General features: G+C 52.4%; 1 protein-coding gene across 1 annotated transcript in view; it reads left to right on the top strand.

Moving 5' to 3' along the window:
• The window catches only part of SCRIB (scribble planar cell polarity protein), a 101,744-nt gene that overhangs the window by 11,828 nt on the left and 73,823 nt on the right, over positions 1 to 16,093 (top strand). Inside the window, exons 2-9 of the mRNA XM_031504127.2 lie at positions 6,557 to 6,674; positions 6,894 to 6,972; positions 8,335 to 8,424; positions 9,090 to 9,146; positions 12,568 to 12,631; positions 14,165 to 14,239; positions 14,320 to 14,464; positions 14,781 to 14,899. Of these exons, the coding sequence (XP_031359987.2) occupies positions 6,557 to 6,674; positions 6,894 to 6,972; positions 8,335 to 8,424; positions 9,090 to 9,146; positions 12,568 to 12,631; positions 14,165 to 14,239; positions 14,320 to 14,464; positions 14,781 to 14,899 (747 nt within the window). The remainder of the gene's footprint in view (positions 1 to 6,556; positions 6,675 to 6,893; positions 6,973 to 8,334; positions 8,425 to 9,089; positions 9,147 to 12,567; positions 12,632 to 14,164; positions 14,240 to 14,319; positions 14,465 to 14,780; positions 14,900 to 16,093) is intronic.

Raw genomic sequence — 16,093 nt, 5'->3', positions numbered from 1 at the left:
CCCCCCACCCCCCATGTCCTAGTTCCCTTCCCAATGGCATTATGACATTAGGCACCAGGTGAAGGGGAGAGCTGGAGCTTAGCCTTGGTTAGCCAGAAACTTTTTTTGTAGCCTCAGGAAAACAAAGGTTTGGAAAAGCGTGGTGGTGCTGACCTGGGAGGGGGGATCAGTCCGCATGCAGACATATTTGGTGTTTTCCAGGTGCCAGGCTCAGCAGCCAAACACTTTCTGTTTCCTTGGCAGTGCAGATGCATCTCCTGCAGGTGGGATGGGAGCACCCAGGGCTCTTGTTGCCACATAGGGTATTGGCACAGGGCTCTGTGGTTGCTGCAGACACCAGCAGGCTGCCATGGGAGCTCAGTGCTTCTGGTGGCTCTGTTCCTGACCCTACCATGCTCCGTCAGTCTGCCCAGGGTGTTCCAGGGCTGTAGCCTGTTCCCTGAGCAGCAGGAGCAGCCCCTGTGCTAGCACAGGGGTGGCTGTGCTGGCCCAGCACTGCCAGCCCCGGAGCCAGGCTGCCTCTCTGTTCCTAATCCACGTGGCTGCCCTTCCAGGCTGCCCTTGGAATTTTGCGATTTCTGGGAAACAGCATAGCTGAGTGGTGGCTCAGAGGGTTTGTCCTGAGCGTTTTATCCATTGTCCTTTCTCATTTTTTTCATTTTCCACCTCTTGGTCTGACCGAATAAGTGAGTGGGGGGCAGACCAAGGCTCTGCCAAGCATCACGCTGCAGCAGGAGGGAGACGTGGGGGTGGTGTCTGAATTCCTAGCATCACTGGACGCTGTGGTTCTCTTAGATCACCTAACAGCCCCAGCAACCCTTTGTTCATGTCCTGGGGCTCTGCTGCAGCCTCAGCAGTGTTGCTGGGAGCTTCACAGACATATCACATCAGCTGGAGAAACACAACTTGAAGGCTTGGTGATGGCAGAGAGGATGGAACCTACTCCAGATGGTTCCTTAAAGACAGAGGCTGGGCTCAGAAGGCCCTTTGAGATTCTGCTGTGTGAGTACATGTGTGTGACTGCTGTGTGTGTATGTTGCAAGACATTGCTGTGTGTGCACATGCTGCCCCAGGTAGGTGCTGTAGCTGACCTTTCTCTGAGCAGAGCTTGGACTACCTGGGACAACAGATCCCTTCCAGCCCCACCCCCTGCATGGATCTGCATGGATCTCTGTGCTGCAGATTGCCTTCTGGAGCGAGCTGTCCCTGACAGCCTGTCCCTCCTCTGCCTGCACCTTTGCAGTTCTGGAGCTGTTGGTTCTCCAGAACATCCCCTGCTGTCTGGGTGTGCCTGGCAGCTCTGTTCTGGAGTCTGCAGGGCCTGGGACGCCTGCCTGCTGCTGCTTCAGGCTGTGAGGACAGGTGCAGGTCTGTTGGTCAGGACAGGAGGTGGCTGGTGCAGGTTTGGAGCAGGACGGTTGTTTTCCCATGCAGGGGGTGAGGAAGGGGCTCAGGGGTCCTGTTGTCCCTGCTCAGGAGTGGCTCATCTCGTCCTGCTGTCAGCCAGTGCCTCCTCCAGTGCCACCCATCTGTGCTGCTGCTGAGGCATCATGCCATGCCGGGGTTGTGAGGGCAGAAGCTCATTCCTGGCTCAGTGGGCATCTCCTTCCCTCTGGGAGCACTCTGCTTTCCTGTGGGCCTGGAACTGTGCCGTGCCCTGCCCTGGCTGAAGTACAGGCACCCCTCATGATTCCCCAGCTCCCCAGGGGCAGGGACCTCTGTGCTTGTGCCTCTTGCTGGCTGGAAAGCTCTGCCAGTGGGTGCTGGGCATCCTTGAGTTGTCAGGGAGTATCATGTCTGGGGTCAGCCATCGGTGCCTGGGGCTGCCCAGGTGTTCTGCTCAGCAGGAGCCAAAGGTGACTCTGCCAGGGTGCCTGTGCGTGCTGCTGCTGGTGTCCGGTTTCCCAAACCGGCTGAGCCTGTTCTGTTCCTGTGGGTAACCCCAGTCCAGCCCCACATGGGGTGTGGGAATGTTCCTGGGGCAGGACTGGCCTCCCCACTGAAGGTGAGCTGGCCTGGTTCTGCTGCCTGCTGTAGGCTCTTACCTGGAAGGACTCGTTTTGGGGACAGTTTGGACGGTCACAGTGTGATCCTGCTGTCACCACTGGGTATTTCTCTTTCATAACTGATGCCAAATGCAGTGCTCTGCATCCAGAGGCTTGCTAATAATTGTGTGGGGCTTTCATCCTTTCTCACTCCTGCACAGATCAGCCAGTTGGAACGGGCCCAGAGGAGGCCACAGAGATGATTAGTGGGCTCATCTGGGAGAAGAGAGGGCTCTGGGAGACCTTGGTGCAGGCTTTCAGTACCTACAGGGGCTCCAGGAAAGCTGGAGAGGGACTTAGCACAAGGGATGGAGTGACAGCACAAGGGGAATGGCTTCCCACTGGCAGAGGGCAGGGATGGATAGGATATTGGGGAGGAATTGTTCTCTGGGAGAGTGGTTTGGCCCTGGCACAGGGTGCCCAGAGCAGCTGTGGCTGCCCCTGGTTCCCTGGAGGAGTCCAAGGCCAGGTTGGATGTTGTTTGGAGCAACCTGGGCTAGTGGAAGGTGTCCCTGCCCATGGCAGCGTGGGATTGGGTGGTCTTGAAGGTCCCTTTCTACCCAAATCTTCCTATGGTTTGGCATCCTAAATCTGCCATCATGTAACTTCCCAGTCACAACAGAGTTCAGCACTGAAAACCCAGTCCTAGATGTCTCCATTCTCCAGTGAAGGGGGAAAAGCCACTCAGTGACAATGACAGGATGCAAAAAGGAAGAGGCAGATCTGTAGAGAGGAGCTGTGGGACTTGTGGATGTGTAGTAATTGTGGGGTCTCACTGGGCAGGGTTTGGCTCATGAGGGGCTCCCCATATTCTGCTGGTTCCATCTCATGGGTGATATTGGCCACGCTCAGTATGGACTGGCAGCAGCAGCGAGGCATGTTTGAGGGATTTTATTGGTTTCACAGAGTTCCGAGAGCCAAGAGGCTCCCCTGGGAGGATGATTATTTGGTGATGCAGGGGCCTAGAGGAGTTTTGGACCATCTCCCGTGGTTGAAGGTTTGAGCAGCCTGCTCTGGCCTCATCCTGATCCTGTCCTGAGCAGGAGGCTGGACTGGAGATCTCCCAGGTACCTTCCAACACAAATTATTTCATGGATCCACGATGAAGGTCTGATAGGCAAAGGATTGGAAGGATATTGTGTCAGATTATATCTCGGTCCCTTTTGATTGGAAAAATCCATGGGTCTAGGTTGCCTTTTTTTGTCTTTATTTTAAAGATTGAAATACCAGAATTTAGTTTCAGAACTTAGGGAAAGCACTTGAATGTGTTTGCATGCATTTGGGTCTCAAGGGGCTGCTGAGGGGAGGGTGTTACATCTGAAAACCTGCTGCAGAGTCTGAATTTCAGAGTTTTCTGCCTTTTTTTGCAAGGTTGTCATTTTGTAGAGTATTACTTATCTTTTGGCATTTGGTTCTTTACAAACCCTTTATACCTGTCCCTAATTAATGACTATTTAATATATTTCCAGTTGGCTGTACTGTGGCCTCTCCGCTCTGGGCATTGTAAGAGCTTATGTCCCTGAATTTGAATTGTAGGACAGTTTTGTGGTTGTTTTCTGCCTTATCTACCCTGTGAATACTCCCATGCTTCAACAGAGAGTATCTTTGTAATGCACCCTGCTTTGCAAAGGCTTTTTTCCCCAGTCACACCCAGCTGCTATTATGTTGGTACCTCCTAATCTTTAGGGTTTTTTTGTTGGTGATACCTTCCATCACATTCTGAGCTGCTGGATTCCCATGTGCTGATTCTGGATTCCCATGTGCTGGAATATTTCTGTGCTGGTCCTTGTGGGTTTTGGACTTCTGGGCTGCCAGGAAACAGGGACAGATTGGGATTACCTTTTTTTCTTCTTCAAACTTCTGTTTTTGAACTACTCTGAGTCCAGTTTGGACATTGAAGAATCTGGGTAGATTTGGTGGTGGTTTATTTTATAAATCAGAAAATGTTGAAGTTGAGGAAGTTTCTCTTTATTGGAGATGTTAAGTGTGGTGCTAAATCCAGGGGTTTGCTTTGTCAGCTCTGGGAATTGGGGTGGACTTTGATTAGCACAAGAGATAATTGCCAGTCTCCAGAGATGTGTAATCAAGGTTTCACTCTTAGTTCTAGTAACAATTTTTAAATAATTTTGATCTCACTTTCAAGTGTCACAAGTGAATCGTCTGTGCAGCTTTTGCCTTGAGTTGTTGGGCTGAGCTGAAGTCTTCAGCTCCCTGAATACTGAGATGGAAATGACATGGAAATTTGTGTCAGAGACAGCGTTTGCAGCTCTTGGTCACATCCTCTTGCCATCTTTCTTTGGCAAATATAAAACCTGCATTCAGGCATGAAAACACTGTAATTTTCACGTTTGTTTTTTCTGGCTACCACTGATGGCTGTTGGCTGGTTTTACTTTTTGTCCCCTCTAAATGTTTTATTCAGGTCCAGTGTTAAGTGATTCTGCCAAGTGGAACATAGCTCCTGCAGTTCTGCATGTGGGCTGTGCCCAGCTCTGGCAGTGCCACGGGGTTGAGAAACCTTTTCATTTTCTTCCTAAGGAAAGAGGAGCTGGGAGCTGCTGCTCCACGCACAGCCTGGGTTTATTCTCTAGGTTTGATCTGATGTCATTTAAAAGGGTGGACATGTGTTCTGAGCTACCTGTGCCCTAGGCAGCAGTGCTGCAGCCTGGCTGTGGCTGCTCGGTCCCTGTGGTTATTTTCCAGTGTGCAGACTCAGGCAGGTCAACACCATGTCTTGTCTGGAATTTCCTTGCATTCTAAAATTAGGAGAAGGCTCTAGGAAACAATAGCAAATCCAGTCTCTAAACTCCTGCTCCCCTGAACCTTTGTTGTCATTTAGACTTTCACCCACTTCCTTTTCACTGAGCTTGTCTGCATTAGATAAACAGAGTTAAACAGGCCCAGTGGTGAGCTGGTGAGAGGGGTTATTTTTTAAATGTATCTACTCATTACACAATTGCTATGGTCCTTTAGGACATCAGAGGTGAGAATTTCCTATCAGTGCTGTTCATCCGTGTTCACTTTCCCTGTACAGACTGGAAGCAGGGCAGCAGGGGCTGTGCTGGGGTCGCACACTTGTTCCCAGCAGTGTGTCCTGGCTGGGACCTGGGGGCTGCAGAGCCTCGGATCTGTGCAGAAGCTGCTCCAGTTACACCAGCAGAACTTGTGCTTGTCACTGCAGGAGCGGGGAGCAGTTTGCTTGTGCTCTGTGCACCTTCTGGGGTTATGTTTGCTCCTCCTTTATCTGCTCTGTGCTCTCATTTTCTGCGGTGCTGGGGGACCCTGAGGGTGCCCCACACCTGAAGTTCCCTGCAGGTGTTCCTGGGGAGGTCTGTCCCAGCAGCTCTTGGGCAGGTGGGTACCTGGAAAGGCACCTGAGGAGTGAGGCTCAGAGCTTGCTCTGGTTTGATCCCTCAGTGTGGGCTGCAGGAGCAGCCCCAGCTCTGGCTGTGCTTTGGGACCTCTGGATGACCCCAGGGCTGCCTCTCCTGTGCTGCTGTGACCCCTCCCTGGGGTGATATAATTTAGGCATGGCCTGTGCATGTCACTGCACAGACCTGAGGTCGTTCTCGGTCACTTCTGAGCGTTTTCTGCAGTGGCCCCACACTGTTGTTTGTTATTCCCACTACTCTGAAACAATCCAGGAAATGCAGCAAACACCCCAGTCCTGGCTCCCATCCTGTCCAGGAGCTGACCTCTGGCAGTGGCTAGAATCAGCTGCAGTATGTGGTCAGTTGATAATTACAGTCCATTGTCTTTAGTGAACTCGCTGGGGCTGGTGGTGACTTGGAGGAGTGATTGGTGGATCCTGGAATTTGCCATTTGCAGCTGATGGACTTCTGGGAGCCCCAAGGGGTGTGTAAAAAAGTCAGATGTTGTGAGGCCCTTCCTGCCACCATTCCTATGGCTGTGGTGTTTCTAGAAAGGAATTTTCATGTTCTGTCTAGTTCAGGTGGGGCTGTGCTGACAGCTCACCTGTGCCTTTTCCACCTGGCACAAGGGGCACAAGCCTATCCCTGATGGTGTGGGGCCCTGCCACTGATGTCCTGACCAAAGGTGCTGCATTAGCAGGTGTGTGCAGCAGCAGGGACAGCTCTTTGAGCTGGTGGTCTCCTTGTGCTTCTCCTTTGCTGGCCCTTCTGGACCAGCCTCACAAACTCAAGTATCTGCTGCAAGCTGCTTCCATGTGGTGCTAGGCTTCAGAGCACGAGGGAAGCTGTTATTGTAGGAAACAGGGAATGTCTGGTTTGTATCCTGTGCAGGAGGGAGGAGAGCAGTGGGGTACCAGACGCTAAATGAATGATCAGCCTAAACTCATTCATGCCTTTTTTCTTATACCCTCATCCCTCGCAGCCCTTCCTGGGGATTCTGCTCCATACAGTGACTGCCCCTGGCTGGGATGGGGGTGGTGGGTGCAGGCAGGGATCTTGGGGTGGATGCTCAGACTTCTCCTGAGATGAGATGAGTGTTCCTCAGAAGTGCTGCTGACCCCGTTGTGTCACTTCTGTCACAGCCTTTCTTCAGGCTTCTGAACCTGCGCAAGCTAGGCCTGAGCGACAATGAGATCCAGAGGCTTCCCCCCGAGGTGGCCAACTTCATGCAGCTGGTGGAGCTGGACATCTCCCGCAACGGTGAGGCCAGAGCTGGGCAGCAGCAGGTGCCCAAACCCCACGGTGCTCCCGTGCCCTCATGCCCAAACCCCACAGTGCTCCCATGCCCTCATGCTCAGGAGAGGCTGTGCCACTCCTCAGCAGTGACAGTGAGCTTGTGTTACCATGTCTCAGGCTACCACCACTACTTGCTGTCCCATTTTCTCAGGCCTCTTTTGTTCTTTCACCTGTTTTTTCCAGACATTCCAGAAATTCCCGAAAGCATCAAATTCTGCAAATCCCTGGAAATCGCAGACTTCAGTGGGAATCCTCTCTCCAGGTAGGAAGGCACATGCAACCCCTTAGCCCAGCTGAGAAGGAGAACTGGAATTGCACATTGTGCCTGGCTTTCTCTGATCTTCACCTTGCAGTTGTCTCCCTGCGAAGCCAAGGCCTGGGGTTGCCCTGCCTCTCCCAAAGCTGCAGTGTCTGCTCTCCTGGCAGTGGAACACTGGAGAAGCTGGGCTGTGCTCCATCCTCGGGGCCTGGGGCTGTGGGTGATGAGCTGCTCTTGTACTGGTGTCAACAGTGAGGACTTCTGTCCTCTTGCAATGAGTTTGTCGCTCCCTCTGCTCTGGTCACAAATTAGAATGGATAAGGGCTTGTGCTGCAGAGGAGAAAAAGCTTGCATGCCATTCTCTGCCCCCCAGAGCCCCTTTTGGGCCCCACTCTCAGCCCTTTTTGTTCCCTCTTAGCCCATTTTCCATCTCTCTGTTATTCAGAACCGAGGACAGCCATGCTTTGTACCCCATGTTTGGTTTCCCTCTTACCTCAGTGCCCAAAGCTGTGCCCAGGCAGGAATCTCAGATTTGTCTTGCAGTACTCTGTCTCTGGAGTTTTTAATACATAAAGTTGGAACTCAGTGTGGCTCCCCTGCCTTGGTGAGCTACGTTTCCAGGCACTTTTGTCTTGCTGCAGGGGTCCCTGCAGGTGCCAGCCTGGCCCCAGGTGTCCATGTCCCTTTGTGCTCAGGGCAGGTGCTGCCCAAGCTTGAAGCACGTTTAACTCTGCTCCGTCTGCTGGTCCCAGGCACTGCTGGAGTGGGACAAGCTTCCCTGTTGGTGATAATCCCTGTACCACAGGAATGACCAGCCCTTCTGCACCAGGTGTTCTTTGTCAGAGCTTTTTCTGCTCAGGGTTCAGATGAGCTGGGAGGGTGGGTGCTGAGGGGGCCCTACGAGCTGCCTGTGGAAGCAGAGAAATTTCCTCCAGGAGTTTCCTTCCAGGGTTTTCCCCTGTTCCATCACACCTTGGGTCTATTGTGATGGTGCCTTGTCCTGGGGAATGCTGCAGTGTCATCTGCAGAGATATCCTTTGTTTTGGGCACTTGGAATGCTTGGGAGCCCTCCTTTCTTCAAGTGTAAATGATGCCATGGCACGGTTTAGTCTGGGATTTGTGCTCAAGTACTGCAGGGCTGAATTTGCTATCCTGGGCAGGTAATGTCTGGTGCAAGTGCATTTTGTGGTCTGGGAGGCAGAATTTATCCTGGATCAGCAGCCAGGGTTGGTGATGGTTCTTGTTCTTCTCCTTTCCACATGCTGATGCCAATTGGGATGAGATTGGCTTTGGTGGATTTAAGTGTTGTGGGGGATTCTGTGCTTTGTACACAGGATTAATGGACTTCTGCTCATGTTCTCACAGGCTGCCTGAGGGCTTCACCCAGCTCCGAAGCCTGGGCCACTTGGCCTTGAACGATGTGTCCCTGCAGAGCCTCCCCAGTGACATTGGGAAGTGAGTATGGCCTGTTCTGGCAGCGGGGAGGGGGCTGGCATGGGGACACCTCACTGCTGGCTTGAGGATGGTGGCAGGACGTGGAGGGACAAGCCAGGTGCAGCTTTGCCCTGGTGCTGACAGTGCTGTGTGAGCACCTCTGGGCCTTGGTTTGTTAGAAGACTTTCCTACAAAGGTTCCTGCCCTACTCCCAGCTGCTTCTCCTGCTCTGGTTTGTGACGCAGCAAGGACTGATCCAGTCTTCCCCTATGTTCTGAGTGCCCATTTGCCCCTTTCCAAGCAGGTGCAGGCTGCCTGATGATGTTTGATTCAGATTTATGCTGCTGGCCAATGGCCTCGTGGGGTGCAGTGCCTCTCCCGTGGGGTTTGGCTTTCCACATATGAGGGGTTTAACCTTTTTGGGCAGACAGCCCTGTTGTGATAGCGTGTTCCTTGTCCTGAGTGTGGGCACAGTGTTGTTCCTTGTGACTGCAGCGAGCACTCATGTCCACCAGAGCCATTGACATTGTGTTTCTGTTCCCCCCTGTGTCTCCATCCACATGTGCACATCCACGCATTGCACAGGACACGAGGGTTGGTTCCAAGGGAAGGGAGATGAGCAGCTCCTTGCATCCCTGAAGCCCTGTCCAGTGAACCTGGCTTTCTTGCTCCCTTTTCTCTTGCAGTTTGGCAAACCTGGTGACTTTGGAGCTGCGTGAGAACCTGCTAAAGACTCTCCCCACGTGAGTGTCTGTCTGGGGGCTGTAGTAGTCTCCTGCCTGATTGTTCTTGCTGCTTCCTCAGGGACCAGTGCAGGCACCATCACTTGGCTTGGGAGGGCTCAGGCTGGGCACAAACAGGCTGCATCTGATTTCCATAAATTGGGGCAAGGAGGGAGAGGATGGTGCAGGGCTGGAGAGCAGCAAAGGATGTTCAAAGCCCGTTCTCAGCCTGTGTAAGGATTGATTTAGAGTAGACAGGGTTCCCCCAAAAAAAGCTGCTGGAAATAGTGAGAATCCCATTTTTCCTGAAGAGCTGAGCAGGCAATGGATTCTTTTGGAAAGAAAGAGAAAACTGTGGATGAGGGTGTAGGAGGAGCTCTGTGCACAGTGAGGTTCAGGATTTGAGGAGCAACAGGATACAGCTGAAGGGTCCATTTTTCTTCTGCCATCTGTTCTGTTGGGTATCCTTCCTGGTTGTTCTGGATGGGATAACTGCCTCCCCTGCAGCAGACAAAACATAAGCCAGCAAGGGAGAAGAGGTAAGTGTTGTTCCACGTCCTGGAGTCAGGGGTAGGGATGAGTTCCTGGCAGGGAATGTGGTTGGTGGAGTTAATGATCTCAGGTGGATGGATGTGGAGAGCTGTCCAGTTGCTACTTTAGTCTTTGCTCTGGCCCATCAGAATTTGAGTTTTCTGCCCTCCATCAGTTCTGTCAGCTCGTTTCCTGCCTGCTTATCATCCCACTGATGATTCCCCCAGCCTTGCTTGGATGTCACTGAAAGGATTCTGCCTAACTCCTTTCTGAACAGCAGTTGTTTTGGGGCCACATGAGCTCCTCAGTGAAGGTGTGATGTGTATAGCTGTTGTCACCTGTCCTCAGAGCTCTCTTAGAGTTCCTGGCAGGAGCTCAGTTTGTCTGCTGGTTACAGCCTGTGGGAGCACAGATCAAAATGACACGATGGCCTTGTCTGGTGCCAGTCAGCAGATCCCTTGTGCACAGCAGTGACTGTCACAGAAGGGTGACAGGAGGGGCAGATAAGATGGTCCCATGTGGAGTATCACCACAGAGGACAATATGGGTTAGAGCTCCTTATCACGGAACCCCAGGATGGTTTGGGTGGGAAGGGATCTTAAGGCTCGTCACGTTCCAGCCCATTGCCTTGGGCCAGGACATCTTCCCCTAGACCAGGGTGCTCCAAGCCTCGTCCAGCTTGGCCTTGAACACTTATTCGGGACTGAGAACTGGCAAGCAGGAGGAGTTGGGGTCCTGGTGTTGGGCTGCTCTTCTGTCTGTTCCTGTCCTGGATGCTCACACAGGCAGGTACTGCAGCTGGGTACACACCATGTCAGCAGCAGCTTCATCCAAGGCTGGGTTTCCAGACTGCAGAGAAGATAGTCCCAATAGCTTTTGGTCATCTCAGAACCACCAAGTCTCTGGAGTCTTGAGAATTCAGGCTGTGACCACACTCCTTGGGTTTTTGTGGAGCTCTCTTTTGCCCAGTGCTCCCATGTTGCCCTTTGGTGGTTCTGGGTGCCATCCAGCAGGATGCCTGTAGCGTGCTATGAGGTTTTGGCGGTTTTCACTGGAAGGTTAATCCAGGCTTGATACCCATTCTGTAATGCAAATTCAGCTTCTTTTAATCTTTCCCCAATTTCTCAGATTCTATTTTGGGATGATTTCTGGAAGTAGGATGTGGATCTTGAAGGCCAAGGTAGTTCTGATCAGAGGTGTCAGTCAAGTTCAAGATGACAGTCCATGGCCAAAACCATTTCAGTGATGCTGTGGGGTTCTCTGCCTGAGGCTCTGGGACTTACTCTGGCTGCACACTGCGCATAAGAACAGCTCTAAATGAGATCAGGTGGCCTTGCCAAAGAGGAGAATGACTTAAGCAAGAAATGGCTGCTGCTTTGTTCCCAGGATTCCTGAGCCCAGTGGATAGGTGGGCTTCAATGATGAGAGTTTGAAGCAACAGAATGCATCAGGGTCCTTTTGGTATTTTGTTGTTGTAGAGCTTCTTGAAAGATCCAGCTTGCAGTGACTTTTGTTTGCCAAAATTCCATGTAATTGGTCAGTCTTCTGATAGTGATTAAGTTCTGAAATGGTTCAGCTTGTACAGCTGGTGATCACCCCTCATTTCTCCCATGCAGATGGGATGCAGCCAGAGACTTGGGAAGGGCAGCTCTCATGGATTCTTATGGAATAGTGGAGGGTGATCTATACTGAGACCTTTTGCCAGATGTCATCAATGTGGATTCCACAGCTCACTTGCTCCTGTTTTGGGAATTCAAGCTGTGAAGGTGCAAAGGAATAGTCAAGGCTGCATCACCTTCAGAGGAGTTAGAGTTGGTGTACATTCATGGTGAAGGAGTGCTGTGCAACAGGATCCTTTGGGTGAAACTGTTGATAAACCTTTTCTGGAGTTTATCTCAAAATCCACTGCTGCATGCAGTAGGAAATGAATTTTCCTGAGTAACCCAGATGTTTTTTTACAGCCTGGCCCAGGCAAGACAGCTCCCTTTTATTGCAGCCCCCAACAGCTTCGGTTTGGGCGGCCTTGAGAGGTGGACCTGTTTCCAGAGAAATACGGGGATTTCCCTATTGGGATGGTTCCTTAAGAAGAGAATGAAGCTGTTCCCTGCTGGGGGAGTGGGCAGGGCTGCCAGCTCCACCCTACCCTGTGAGGGCAGCAGTCAGTCCTCTGGGGAGCTGGAGCTGCAGTAGATGGGTCAGACTCAGGTGAGAGGACAAATGAGCACCTGGATGGTGTCCTGAGAACCCAGCCTTGGGTCTGTGGGACTGCAGGCCTTGTCCACCCCCAGGTGTGGTGTGTGGAGTGCCCAGGGCCGCTGGTGTGGGTATGGACAGGTCCTGTGCAGTGCCTTCATCGTGAGCTTCTGTCTGTGCGCACTCACCTCACCCAAGACATCAGGCCACTGTTGTCTTCCCCTCCACTTCAGTGGCATGAGCATCCTGTTTGGGGAAACCAAAGCTGTGGAATTTGTCATTCCTCCCTGTCCCTGCAGCTGTGTGCTCCCCTTGCCCCCTACACGTCCTGTCCTCTACTGAGCACCTCCTGTTGCCTGTCAGTCCATGCCCAGGTCCCTGTCCTAGCTGCGGAGCAGGCAGCCATGGGGAGGTGTGGCTGCTCACCCCTTGTGCTCTTAATCCAAGGGTGTGCTATGGTGGGAGGGCCAGAAGGCAAACTGGTGCCAGTGGGACTGCTGGAGCCTCTGAACCCAATTCCCTGGGGTGAGCAGTCTGGCCTAGGGAAGGGACCAGCTCTACAAAGTGCTGGGCTCAGAGGGAGCGTGAGAAAGGTCAGGATTGCCCCACCTGCTTTAGGAATTACTGGAGATCGTGTGGTTTGTGCAATGTGTGTCCCAGATGCTAACCTTCCGCTCTTTATTTCTTGTTTTATCTCTCTGTCCCCTGTGCCTTGCAGTTCACTCTCCTTCCTTGTCAAGTTAGAGCAGTTGGATCTCGGTGGCAATGACCTGGAAGTACTGGTAGGTGAGGGCTGGTGGGGAGGGGTTTGGGTGGTTGGCAGGGGCAGATCCTGCACCTCAGTGCAAGCAACTGGGTTTCCACCTGAAATGCAAAGAGCTAGACCCTCAGGTTATTTGGGGAGATTCTGACCTGCCCAGCATAGCCCAGTCATCATTCCCAGATGAATTTTCTCTTCATGTGTCAGTCCTTGTGTCTGGTGTCCTGCTGGCCTCACACACTGCCTGCCCTGACCTTTCCAGAGCTCTGGACTGGTAATTCTTCCTGTCTGGCTGCCAAGGATCTTTCCTTTCCAGCAAGACTCTGGTGCTTCCCTTCTCTTTCCTGCACTGCCCCCAGCTGTTTTTCTTCTCATCCAGCTTCCTGCCTTTCTGATTTCTGCCCCACAGGGTGCTGGGCTATTCCATGTTGTCCATGGCAGTGAGGGTAGCCCAGTGTGGGGGCTCTCTCCATGGAGGGCTCAGCATGTGGAGAGCAAGGGCACAGTCACAGAGTTCAGGTTATCTGGGCATTTGGGGAGACCCCGTGATATTTTGTAACTTGCAGTTGTGGATTAAGCTATTACTGGATCTTACTCTTTGTGCTCTGGAATGGGTTTTGGCAGAAACCCTTCAAAGTTGGGAGGCAAAGGGGTTCAGCTTAGCAGCTTAGCTGTGCACAGGCTGAGTTCACCTGTCAGAACAGGTGTGTGACGCTTGAGCCATGCTCCAGTGGGGCAGACTCCAAACCCAAATGCTGATTGCCTGGAGGTTTGTGGGATGTGAACATTTGTCTGTCATGCCTGATGGTGCCACTGGGTCATCTTGAGCTGACCAGTGGTACTCAAATGTTTATTTTCATGTCTGAGAGGAGAAAGTTGCATTTCTTCTGTAAGGCCAGAATTTCCAACCTCCTAGAATCATGGAATCATTTAGGTTGGAAAAACCATCTGAGACCATTGAGTTCAACCACTCTCCCAGCATTGCCTAGGCCACCCCTAACCCGTGTCCCCAGGTGCCACATCCATACAGCTGTTAAATCCCTCCAGGGGTGAGGACTCCACCTCTGCCCAGGGCAGCCTGTGCAAGGGCTGGACAGCCCTTTCCAGGAGGAATTTTCCCAGTGTCCAACCTAAACCTTCTGTGGTACAATTTGAGACCATTTGCCTTTGTCCCTTGTTCCCTGAGAGCAGAGCCTGACCCCCAGCTGGCTCCATCCTCCTGCCAGGGAGCTGCAGAAAGCAAGATCTCCCCTGAGCCCCCTTATGCCCCAGCTCCTCAGCTGCTGTCCATCAGAGCTGTGCTGCAGGTTCAGCTCTGCCTTGCCTGCTGACACAGTCCTGCTGTTGCTGTCTGTGTTTGCCACTGGAGCTCCTGCAGCCATCCCAGACATTCCCAGTGTGCTGGGACTGATCCATGTAATGATCCATGGGTGCTGCTGAGAGGGGTGAGAGGCAGAGTGGTGCCTGGCTTTGCAGAGTGGTATATTGCAGCACCCTGGAGCAGCCTGTCCCTGTCCCTGCACGGGCTGATGTCCTCACTGTCCTGTCTCTGCAGCCGGACACTCTGGGCGCGCTCCCGAACCTGCGTGAGCTGTGGCTGGACCGGAACCAGCTCTCGGCCCTGCCGCCGGTGAGTGTCTGCTCAGCACACAGCCACCCCCTGCCTGCCCTGCCCTGCTCCCTGAGCCATGGATCTCCTCTCTGATCCAGGAGCTGGGCAACCTGCGCCGCCTGGTCTGTCTGGATGTGTCTGAGAACAAGCTGGAGCAGCTGCCCAACGAGGTCAGCGGGCTGGTGGCACTGACGGACCTGCTGCTGTCACAGAACCTGCTGGAGTGCATTCCCGATGGGATTGGTGAGTGTGGTCGGGTGGGGACTGCAGGACTTCCTTGGCAAGAGTGTCTGTGGCAGGGAATCAGGGATTTGTGGATGTGGGCACAGCCATCGAGAGCAGGAGCAGTGGGTGGGACAGGTGAGCAGAGCTCTGCAGGACAGTTCAGGTGCTTCATCTGCATCAGGCATGTGTGAGGCCTGTGACCAGGCCTGGTGGGAGGAAAAGCAGAGCCTGGGTGGTTGGGTTGTGTGATCCTTGATGGGATCACAGCCAGGTGAGTGTAGAACAGCAACCTTCTCTCGGGCACAGCTCACACCTAACTTGTCACCCTGACCAGGTCAGCTGAAGCAGCTCTCCATCCTCAAGGTGGACCAGAACCGGCTGACAGACATGACAGAGTCGATTGGGGACTGTGAGAATCTGTCTGAGCTCATCCTGACTGAGAACATGCTGACGGTGAGTACACAGCAGCACCTGCCTCACAGAACTCACAGAATTCCTGGGTTGGAAAAGACCTTCAGAATCTAGTCAAACCCAGCCCCAACACTTCAACGAAACCATCAGTGCTACATCCAGGCTTGTTTTAAACACATCCAAGGATGGCGACTTCACCACCTCCCCGGGCAGGTCATGCCAGAACTTTATCACCCTTTCTGTGAAAAACTTTTTCCTAATATCCAGCCTAAATTTCCCTTTGTGCAGCTTGAGACTGTGTGCTCTGGTTCTGTCAGTTCCTGGAGAAAGAGCCCAACCCCACCTGGCCATAGCCACCTTTCAGGGAGCTGTAGAGAGTGATGAGCCTCTCCCATGCTGTTCACTGCAGCCAGCTGCAGGGGTCCCTTCCCATCCTCTGCCCTCTGAATTCCTAAGCGTGCTCCAGCTGCCTCACATTTCACAGTTTCACCAAATTCATACAAGTTTGGGAGCTGCTTTCACTCATGGACTCTCTTCCCCTAAGATATTCTCTGGGATGGTAGGGATGCTGGCATTGCCCATCCCAGAGACCATCCTGGCTGACAGGTGCAAGAGCGCATCCCAGGCTGCGTTGCTGAGGGCTTTGGGATGGTGTGATTGAAGGTGGCCCTGCTCCAAACTGCAGCAAACCCTGGATCCAGGAAGAAATGATGATGTCTGGCTTCAGATCAGAAGGCTGAAGGATAGCGTTATTAAAACTATGCTATATTACATTAATATACTATTTAAAGAGTACTCTGTACTATTCTACGTACTTATTTCGTACTTACCTATCTAGCAAACTCGTGACTCTCTGCTTAGAGTCCAAGGCGCAGCTGGATTCAATTGGTCATTGAACCCAAACAACTTGCACTAAAATCTAATTAAGCAATCACTTCAGGTAAACAAGCTCCATATTACATTCCACATGGGGAAAGCAGAGGAGCAGAGATAAAGATTGTTTTCTTTTCTTTGCTCTGTGCTTCTCTAAGAAATCTTGAGAGACAGAATTATGTCTCTCTGTCCAGAGAATGGGAATGTCACAGCCTGTGATTTGATGGGTAAAACATAAGAATTGGGAATGGGCAGATAAACAGAAGGGAAGTCTTGACCAGTGGTGCTTGGAATGTGTTGTGTTGAGGGGAAGAGTTGACATGGATCAGTCTATGAGCCTGAGGGAAAACTTGTCCTGAATAT

The sequence above is a fragment of the Lonchura striata genome, chromosome 1 (assembly GCF_046129695.1).
Source record: "Lonchura striata isolate bLonStr1 chromosome 1, bLonStr1.mat, whole genome shotgun sequence".
NCBI classification, from domain to species: Eukaryota; Metazoa; Chordata; class Aves; order Passeriformes; family Estrildidae; genus Lonchura; species Lonchura striata.
This window is presented reverse-complemented; position numbering and strand designations above follow the sequence as displayed.